The sequence below is a fragment of the Diceros bicornis genome, chromosome 14 (assembly GCF_020826845.1).
Source record: "Diceros bicornis minor isolate mBicDic1 chromosome 14, mDicBic1.mat.cur, whole genome shotgun sequence".
Classification (NCBI taxonomy): domain Eukaryota; kingdom Metazoa; phylum Chordata; class Mammalia; order Perissodactyla; family Rhinocerotidae; genus Diceros; species Diceros bicornis.
Genome location: NC_080753.1, coordinates 67,271,913 through 67,282,449, shown reverse-complemented (window position 1 = coordinate 67,282,449; position 10,537 = coordinate 67,271,913). Strand labels below are relative to the sequence as shown.

Genomic DNA, 10,537 nt, shown 5'->3' with positions numbered 1-10,537 from the left:
ATGCTAAATATTAATATATGGTAGCAAAACTGGTTACCACCCAGTTTTTAACTAATTTTTTGCTTTTGAAATTACATATAAAATTTGTGTTTTGAAGTATTTTCCTAAAACTCAACATCTTTCTGACATAAGTGGACTAGTTGAGAGGTAACTAGAATGAAATTTGATCTTTAAAACTCTAGCTTTATGTAAGAATTGATAATATCAGGCAGTTGAAAGTTGAGTCTCTCCACATTATATTTATTAATTGTGAATAGCCACATCTATTACCAAGTGCTGAATAATAAAAAGAAATTAAACAATATCAGCACTCTTACCCCACATGTGGTACAGTTTATATGCAAATAAATTCTCAAAGGTCAGAGAAATGCTTATGATTTCAGATAACTGGTAATATACTTGCTCATTCCAGTTTTAACCTCATTTGAAATTGACTTAAAATTCTTCTCTTAGGATCCTGGTCTAATCAGTGCCCCCTGCTCCCCTCAATGCCTCATTTGATTGCAAAGTTATCTGAAGAATTTAATATTCTTTTCCATTTGTTCTCTTTAAAATATCTGTGATAGTGATTTTTATACAATGACCAGTTGGTACAATTTATTATTAGTTTCAGAAACATCTTTATTTAGGAACAAATCAAGGAAATGTAGCCAGAAAAACCCAGGACCCTGTCACCGTAGCCGAATCAATGAACGCAATGACCAGGGACCGAGGAAAAGAAAAGTGGTTTAATTTTGCCAGCAAAATGAGGCTGTAGTGGGCACATGCCCCAAAATCCACAGTCCTCCTGAGGCATTAGGAGTTGAGGCTTTTAAAGGAAAGTCTGTGGGAAATAATATATCCTTGGTGACTGATTATTTGTTGGAGGAGTGATCCCAGTCTTCTGGCGCCAAGCCGCTGTCATCTCTATCTACAGCGGGAGATCTAGGGCTCCATCAACCAATCTTCTCTCATCACCAGAAATTTGGCCTTGGGGTGTGGACGGCAACTGCTGCCAATTAACGATTACAGTTTACAAGGTTTTAGGTGGGGGAGGGGAGCTGCGGCTTTGCAGTTCGGCGTCCTCCCATCAGCCTGCGTTTAGCTGAGTTAGGGGAGCTGCAGGTGTCCTCTGTTTGTCTGTCCCTGTGATGAATGGTGGATTCGGCGCCAGGAAGCGGGAGTTGGGGAGCTTCAGCTTCTTGATAATTTTGAGATCTCAGTCTCCCTGTAACAAACCACAAGAACTGGTAATTAGTCAGAGTTTCAGTTTGTAGACACCTGGGCTTTCAACAATTTATTACCTCCATTTGTCTTGTGGAATTCAGGAACACAAAGGGTAAAACAACCCATATCTACATGTGAATATAACTTAGAGAAGCAGAGAAGGGGGAATGAGTGCTTTTTGATTTAACCCCATATATGGTGGGTTCAATGCTGGGGAACAGATATCAGGGCTGGTATCAGAAACAGATGTGAGGAATGTGGGGTTGCATAGCTGATGGTGCTTGAGGGATTCCTCATGGGAGTCTTGGCATAGAAAAGTTTAAAGAGTAAAGCATCATTGGTCAGATCAAAAGTGTGGGGTGAACATAATTCTGAAGGAATAATGATGGAGATATAAGAACAAGAAGCCACTTGAATTGCGTTGGAAGGTATTAGACACATCAAAGAGCTGGGAAAAAAACCTTGTTTAATGTAAGTTCTTTCTAAACTCTAAGGCAAAAAGTAATATGAATTTACATGGTAATTATAAGCCACAAAACAAAAATTCACAAGACAAGTAAAGAACTAAAGTAGAAACCAGAGTAAGAAAAATAGAGGTTAAAGGAGAGATGGAGAGAGATGGTTGGGGTCAGAAAACAGACAATCCTTGAAGTCTCCCTCAGACTCTGATCATTCTTAGTGCTCAGTAAACACTTTGAGCCCATGAGCCTGGGGAGGGGCAAAGTGAGAGGTGGTTGGGAGGGACCACAATGCAAGGATACCCTTGTGGAGGCACTGACATTGAAAATCAGTGACATTTTGCCAAGGTGTTTACCATAATATATTAAGGATTATTCTGGAAAGTTAAAGATTTTTCTGGAATGTACATTTTCATTTTATGGAAACTCCAACTAGCCTGGAGAACGATTTAGACATTTCAGCTTTAGAAATAAACAGAGGGGTCGGCTCGGTGGCACAGCAGTTAATTGCGCACACTCTGCTGTGGTAGCCCCGGGTTCACAGGTTCAGATCCCAGGCGCGCACCAATGCACCTCTTGTCAAGCCATGGTGTGGCGGAATCCCATATACAGTAGAAGAAGATGGGCACAGATGTTAGCCCAGGGCCAATATTGCTCAGCAAAAAGAGGAGGATTGACATCAGAAGTTAGCTCAAGGCTGACCTTCCTCCCCCCAAAAAAAAGGAAAGAAAGAAATAATGAGAATCTTTTCTGTCAGTTTTAAGAATGAAAACCAGTTAGCATCTGGAAAACAGTTGCAATTTGACATGAGAATGTGAAGAAAGAATTAGATGTCACACGTTGTTTTTGCTTTTCTCTGGGGCAGTAGGGCTTGCAGGGGGAATGAAGTTCCATCTTTGCTCTATTGAGTTTGAGAAGGTGTAAAATTCATTTGTGCTGGGCAACACTGTTGACCTGTGGAGAAAGACAAATGGTTCCAGCAGCTGATCTAAAGGAATAACTGAGCTCATAAAAGTTCTTAGCTTATAAAAGGTGCTTCTTCTTTATTGAACTTTACTGGACATCCATTGACCTATATGTTCAAGATATTTGTGGTAGGTATTGAAGAAAATACAAAGAATTATAAGGTTCCAAGCTCCTCCACATACATGAAACTGTTTGCAAGATGTAATTAGGTTCTGCCAAGGTATTTAGTGTATGTTGTATTACAGAACCTAAAAAAATTGGGAATGTTATTCAGAAAATGTAATTAAGGACAGCTCCTTAGGAGAGGTAGACTAGATCAAGTCCTCAAATGGATCACTTTTGGGCAGGTGGAGGGAAGAAAGAATGAGGATTTCAAATGGAAGAAGAGGGGAAAGGTACAGACGTAGAAAGGAACATGGCGTTTGGGCATGGGGGTGGGGAGGCCATGACAGGCACAGTCTTCCTGTGACTGAGAGGCAGCTCAGTTTCCTCCTCCAGGAGCCCAGCACTGCTTCCCACCTCCTGGCCTCCTCCACCTGCAGACCCCCGGCCTGAACCAAGGCCTATTTATCTGGATCGCTGCCCAGTCTCCCAACAGGTCCCTCTACTTCCAGTCTTAATTTCTTCTAATCTTTCCTCCACAATGCCTCCAGAGTTACCTTCTAGAATCTAAATTTGCTTAAATCTGATATCTGCTTAGACTGCTACAATGACTGCTCAGAGCATCCGAGAGAACATTCAGACTCCTGAGCTGGACACGCAGGCTTTCTCTTGCTGTCCTCATCTTTAGCCTCATCACCCACTGTTTCCTACATGTTGGCTTTTTTCCAGCCTTAAAAATACCCCCATACTCTGAAATCCTTAGCATCCTTTATATCTGTCTTTTTATATGTGTTTCTTCTGTCTTCCTACCCTCTTTTTTGATCAACTTAATTCCTATTTCTCAATCTAAACTCATGTCAAATGTTCCTTCCTCTTGGACACTTTTCCTGGGAGGTCTCCATTTAGAGACCCCTTTTGATGTCGCCACTCGGGGACCTTGTACTTATCTACTTTTTCTTAACTGTTGTTTTTTTCATGTCTCATTGACAGTGAGCTCCTTAAAGCTGAGACTATCCTTCTTCTTCATAAATAAATGGCAAGCAATAGGATATATTGGAGCATATGAGGAAGCCATTTGGTGTAAAACTAATTAGGCTTGACCTTGTTTTTTTTTCCCCCCCAAAAGGGGCCTGTAGCCTCTGTTCATCCATTGTATATCAGCTTTAAGCAATTAACATGTCCCAAAGACAAAAACAATGACCTAAGGTGCTGATGTGATAAATGCAACTTCTCCCACATTGGCATTTCCTTAAGGATAAGCATTTCTCCCTAGGCTAGGATTTGATTGCTGTGCTCATCCTGTGACCACCCAACTCGAGACAACAGCCACATCCATGGAGACAGCAGACCTGATACCTACTGTGTCCATCAATCAACGTGCTGAAAGGTCAATGTCACGGCTATTATGAAAGGAACATTGCAATCACATGTGAAACATGCTCTTTGATGGTATATAACCACTCTGTACACCCCACTTCTTTGGAGTGCTCCATTTCTTAGTGAAAGGACTCTCCCCGGCTATATGGCCCTCAAATGTTGGCTCATCATAAACTCAACCCAATTTTGATTTATAGATTGGTCATGGATTATTTGTGTCAACATTCTATTTGTCCCTCCAGTATCTAAACACAGTACCTGACACCTTTGGGGCACTCAGAAAATGTTTGATGATTGAATATGTATGTGAGAGACCACACTGACTGGAGAAGAAGAGGCTTTTCGGGGCGTGCTAGAAAATTCGCTCACATTCCTACCACAGTGGTTGAGGCTGTGTGCTTTGGACCAGTTTGTCTGGGCACCAATCCCAGTTATTCCACTTTTAACTGGGGAACCTGTGCAAAGTATTTACTCTCTGAGATTTAGTTTTCTCATCTATAAAATGAGGCTACTGAGAACTCCTGTCTCATAGGGTTTCAGTGAGACTGAAATGCATTAACTTATGTAAAGTGCTTAGAAGAGCTCCTGGCGCATAGTAGGCACTAAAATGTTAGCTGTTATGTTATCATTATTGCTCTTATATATAAGCAATACTCTGGTTTTGAAAAGATGCTTTCATAGTATAGTTGATCCTCATTATTTGTGGATTCCGTGTTTGCACACTTGCACACTAGCTAAAATGTACTGACAGCCTCCAAATAAACACTCACAGGGCTTTCATGTCCATTTGCAGATATGCACAAAGTGGTGAAAAACTTGAGTCACTCGACATGCACGTTCCCAGCTGAGGGGAACAAGGTGACGCTCTGCCCTCTTGTTTCAGCCCATGCTGTAAACAAGTGTCCTTCTTGCAGTCTATTTAGTGCCTCATTTCTCATCTTTTTGTGCCTTGTGTTGGTGACTTTGCTGTTCAATATGTCCCCCATGTGTAGCGCTGCAATGCTGCCTGGTGTTCCTCAGGGCAAGAGATTGTGACATGCCTTTACAGAGAAAGTATGTGTGTTCGACAAGCTTCTTTCAGACATGAGGTACAGTGCTGTTGGTGTGAGTTCAATGTTAATATATCAACAATATATTTTAAATAAGGTGACTTTAAAGAGAAACACACAGAGAATAAGGCTACGTATTGATCAGTTGAAGAAAATGTGACTAAGGCTTGCAGCAACCTAACCCTGCATTTCTCGTAGGAGCAGTGGGTCATATTCACTGACTCAGTGTTCACAGTGACTTTATAGAATGTCACACTGTGCATAACAAGCATCATTGTGCATATCTTATGTAATCCTCACATACTCCTTTATAGTAGGCAGGGTAGGGAATAGGTTGTCCACATTCTACAGGCTATTCCAGACCTTATGAGCCAAGTAGAGAATTTAAAATGTCTTGTGCTCAGCATAAGAGCCATGAGATTTTGAGCAAGGAAGATCTATGATGAACTGATGTTTAAGGAAGAATTACCTAGCAAGAGAATGTAGTATCAAGAGGAAGAGGGAGAATTGAGCCAGAAAGGAGGACCAGTTGTTAAACTCTCCAAGTATTGCCAATGCTAGATGAGGAGATTCGGAGCTAAGGTGCTGATGTGATAAAAGAAAAGTAGCAGACAAATGATGAAATAATGGATTTGGTAACCATATATAGGGTGTAAGTTAGGCTGTGGTTCTCAAAGTGGGGTCCCTGGACCAGCAGCATCAGCATAACCTGGGAACCGGGTAGAAATGCAAATTCTCAGGTGCTGCTGCACACCTGCTGAACTGGAAACTCTGGGGTGGGGCCTGGCAATCTGGGTTTCAACAAGGCCTCCAGGTGCTTCTGCTGCCCATCAAGTTTAAGAGCCAATGAATTAGAAAAATGATTCAAACACGTCACCATGCCCAGGTAAGCGACAAGGCAGAGAGGTGGTATTTGTTTGGAAGATAAGATGCATTTTAAACTTTAAGAAAAAGTAGTTCAACGTCTGTTTCATCATAAGGATTCCAGCATTTAAGATCTTTTAGCTCTCTGCATTTAAGATCTTTTTTCCACAATATGTTTTCCTTTAGAGAGCCCCTGGTAAGTTATTTACCATTTACCACATGTTCTGAGAATCCCTTCTTTCTTGAAATACCCTTTCAGACGTGAAAATGTACTTTATTTTTGTACACAATCTCCTCTATTTAAAATTCGGATTTCTCTTCTTATAGGATCATGTACGGCACATGCAGCCTTACTGTAAATTTGGAATGTCATTGGTTTGTTCCAAAACCTTAGAATGTTTTAGAATTTAGAACAAGATGAAGAGAGAATTTATATGTTTCTCTGTAGGACTCATATTTTTCAGATGTCTAGAGGTATCCCAACTTGCCAGTAATGTGGCCTTAGATTTAGCAGAACTTGAAAATCCTAATATAGTAGGAAGTGAATTACTTCTTTTTTTTTTTTAAGATTTTATTTATTTATTTTTTCCCCTCAAAGCCCCAGTAGATATTTGTATGTCATAGCTGCACATCCTTCTGGTTGCTGTATGTGGGACACAGCCTCAGCATGGCCAGAGAAGCGGTGCGTCAGTGCGCTCCCGGGATCCGAACCCTGGCCACCAGCAGCAGAGCGCGTGCACTTAACTGCTAAGCCACGGGGCCGGCCCAAAAGTGAATTACTTCTCTCGTATTAACATTTACAAAATAAATGATCACAATGTTAACTTACCAATAAGCACTTTCCATATTCCAGTCTCTGAAAGTATCTTGCTTACATAATAAACAAGATAAAGTTTCAAAGATGAGCCAAATAACTTTTCAGCAAAAGCTTGACTTGAGTCTATCTTGGCTTCCTTTTTGACAGTTTTAGCCTTAATGTTACAGTATTGTTTTCTTTTTCTAGGAATCAGATAACCTTGTATTTGGTGAATATTTTAATTTTTAATGGCCACTTGTATTTTGTGATACGCACGTGTTTAAACAATCTATAATAACCCACCATTACCACCCATATATAAGATTATACAGGAATGGAAGAATTTTGGCTGACACTGTATATAATTGTTCAGCCAAGGCAGATGGCAGACTCTACCACTTACAATGATTTAGGGGTTTGAAGCAGTATTTTTAAATACAAATAATCTCAAAATTGGTAATATATAAAATATAATACTGTGTTAACTAACCAAAAGAGTTAAATTTGTTACCTTTCCTCCATTTATAAGGATGCACCCATTATATAGATTCTGTACAAAATTGCAAAGATCACTTTTTTCCTTTTCAAAGTTTATTTATTTTAATTTTTAATAGTGAGAAGCTTAGTATTGGGTAAACTGCTGCACAATTACTGGAAATGCTGAGAGTCTTTTTGAAAAGTGTAAAAGTCTAAAGACAATGAAAAGTACATTTCTCCAATGTCAAGTCCTTTGAGCCTCTGTCTAGTAGTACACTGAAGAGATGGAAGATTAAGTACCAGCACAGGACACAAGAGAACAGGCTCCCAACTTGAGTCCTTCCCACTGACCACAGTGTGCCTGGCAGACGCTTGGAGATTAAATCTGGTCTTTGTCCATGGGTGGGCCCTGAGAGGAGGATTTTGCTTAAATGACCAAAGAATAGACAACATTTTTTCTTGATAATAAGTAATACTTACCATATAAATTTCTTTATAAATCTCTGAATAAAATAAAAAAATATAACCCGTACAGAAATCAACTCTTACTGACAAGCCCCACAGCCTTCTCTAGAAAGCTCAACAGAAAATGTCACAGCTGACTGTGAATTGGTCTTCTCTGAAAGCCAGCCAGCCCTTCACTGATAGCTTTGGATGAGGAAGGCCAGATACAATTCTTTGAAGATGTTTAGCTGAATTCAGAACCAAAAATCCTACCTCCAGTTGGCTCCTCTGTGAGAATGGATGGCCGGCCTTATTTCACAGGCTGGGCAGATGAGGTTTCAGATGAGCTCTGTTCCCCAGGGATGGAAAAGCTGGATTGTGACATTGATTCAGAGCTGACATTTTGCAGATAAAGATAGGGTCATAGAGGGAAACAAATATTTCAGCAAATTGGATTTTTGTTCTCTACAGTGGGAGTAATTTAACAAGCAGATAGTCTCTCACTCCAACTTCTCTTCCCTCTTCTCGATCTGTAATATCGCTGTAAAAATTCTCTCTATAAAAATTTCAGTCTTTTTTCTTTGCAGTCTATTTATTATCATCTTTACGAATTCTTTGACTTCACCACCTTCTTGGCACCACAACGCTAGCCATTGAGATATTAGTATAGATTCGGTTTTGCAATTTCATCCTCTTATCTCTATTTCCTCTGCCATTTCTTGGCTTTAGTTCTTATTGTATTTTATGCTTGAAAACATTTGAAGCTTACAAAGTATATCAGTTCCTTATTTTCTCAACTTTTTATTATCTAAGTGCCCTCAACTATCACTTTTTTAAAAAAAGAAGTGAAATACATAACAGAACAATACACTGTAATAAACTGACCACTTGTAAAATTAAGTTCAACCTGAAATCCTTCCCCACTTAACAGAGACCATCTTTTATAATTCACCATGCTTTAGTTTGGGCAGGGTCAGTTTATCAATGATTTTTGGATGTTTTAGACCACATGAGAGAAATACAGTGTAAGGTAAAATTGTTAATCTTGCAGAAGTTGTAGAATTTCCTGATGGTTAGGGAAATCAATGGCGGAGAACCTGAATCATAGGAAAAGTAGTTAATTAATTAGCACCTGACAGAGTTTGTTAATTTGGTAAGGATGATGATAAGACATATATGTTGAAAAGATAACTTTGCATATCAGAGTATTGTCAGAGGCTACTGGGAAAATTCGTAATGTTCTCAAATACTACAAAAAATGACCATTTTTTGATAAAAGATGTCATACATGATGGTATCATATACTTCTGTCAGAAAATTTGTAATGAAGAAAATGAACACTTGAGTCATTTTAATTCTAACAATTTTTTCATGCCTATTATTAGGTTAAAAAAATTTTAAGTAGTAAAGTGGTAAGTAATGTACTTGCTTCATTTTTAATTTCTTTTAGGAAAACAACTTTTTCACATTTTTAAAAAATATTTGTATTTATTTTATGCTGAATTTATTCCTGGGCACAAAGCCTTTTTTTTAAATTAAATAACACCAATTCTTTTCAAACTCTTTCAAAAAGTTGAAGAGGAGAGACTATTTCTAAAGTCCTCCTGTGGGGTTAGCAGTATGCTGATATCAGAGCCAAAGACACTAAGAGAAAATAAAATGACAGGTGTTTGAAACTACAGAAATAGAAAACTATAATAGAATACAATAGAAGAGAAAAGTACAATTTCTATTGTAGAAAAGTACAATATCTTTGATGAATATTGATACAAAAATCCTCAATAAAATAGTAACAAACCAAATTCAGCAGCATATTAAAAGGATTATACATCATTTTTAGGTGGGATTTATTCCTGGAATGCAAGGATGTTTCAATATATGAAAATAAATCAATGTAATAAACTACATTAACAAAATGAAGGAAAAAATAAAAAGATCATCTTAATGGATGCAGAAAAAGCATTTGACAAAACTGAACATGCTTTCATGTTAAAAACCCTCAGATATAAGGAAGCTACTTCAACATAATAAAAGCCGTATATAGAAATTCACACAGAACACCATATTCATGGGTGAAAGACTGAAAACTTTTCCTCGAAGATCAGGAACACGGCAAGAAGGCCCACATTCACCACTTCTATTCAACATGGTATTAGAAGTTCTAGACAAAGCAATTAGGCAAGAAAAAGAAAGAAATAGCATCCAAATTGGAAAGGAAGAAGTAATATTATATTTGTTTACAAATATTATCTTATATGTTGAAACCCCTAAAAATTCCAGAAAAAAATTTTTAGAACTAATAAATTCTGCAGAGTAGTGGGACACAAAATCAACATGCAAAAATTAGTTGTTCTTCTATACATTAATAATAAGTAATCTGAAAAAGAAATCTAGAGACATTACATTTTTATTTACAATATCATCAAAAAGAATAAAATACTTAAGACTCAACTTATTCAAAGAGGTAAAAGTTCCAATGATGTTTTTTGCAAAAATATAAAAATATGTCCTAAAATGCATATGGACCCTCAAGGGACCCTGAATAGCCAAAACAATCTAGAAGAAGAAGAACAAAGTTAGAGAACTCATACTTCCTGATTTCAAAACTTACTACAAAGTAATCAAAACAGTGTGGTACTGGCATAAATACACACAATATACTAATGAAATAGTATAGAGAGCCCAGAAATAAACCTTTGCTTATACAGTCAAATGATTTTTGACAAGGGTGCAAAGACCATTCATTGGAGAAAGGATAAGTTTTTCAACAAATGGTGCTGGGAAAACTGGATACCCAC

The 10,537-nt window shown here is 38.2% G+C and overlaps 1 protein-coding gene across 2 annotated transcripts in view; it reads right to left on the bottom strand.

The window, feature by feature from the left end:
* Window positions 1-902: 902 nt before the first annotated feature.
* LOC131414201 (uncharacterized) overlaps window positions 903-10,537 on the bottom strand; it is a 57,265-nt gene continuing 47,630 nt past the window's right edge. For both annotated transcript variants that reach the window (XR_009222155.1, XM_058555415.1), the window contains one exon: window positions 903-1,207. Coding sequence is in view for 1 of the 2 variants with exons in the window: in XM_058555415.1 (XP_058411398.1) it covers window positions 1,023-1,207 (185 nt within the window). In the remaining variant the exon portion in view is untranslated. The remainder of the gene's footprint in view (window positions 1,208-10,537) is intronic.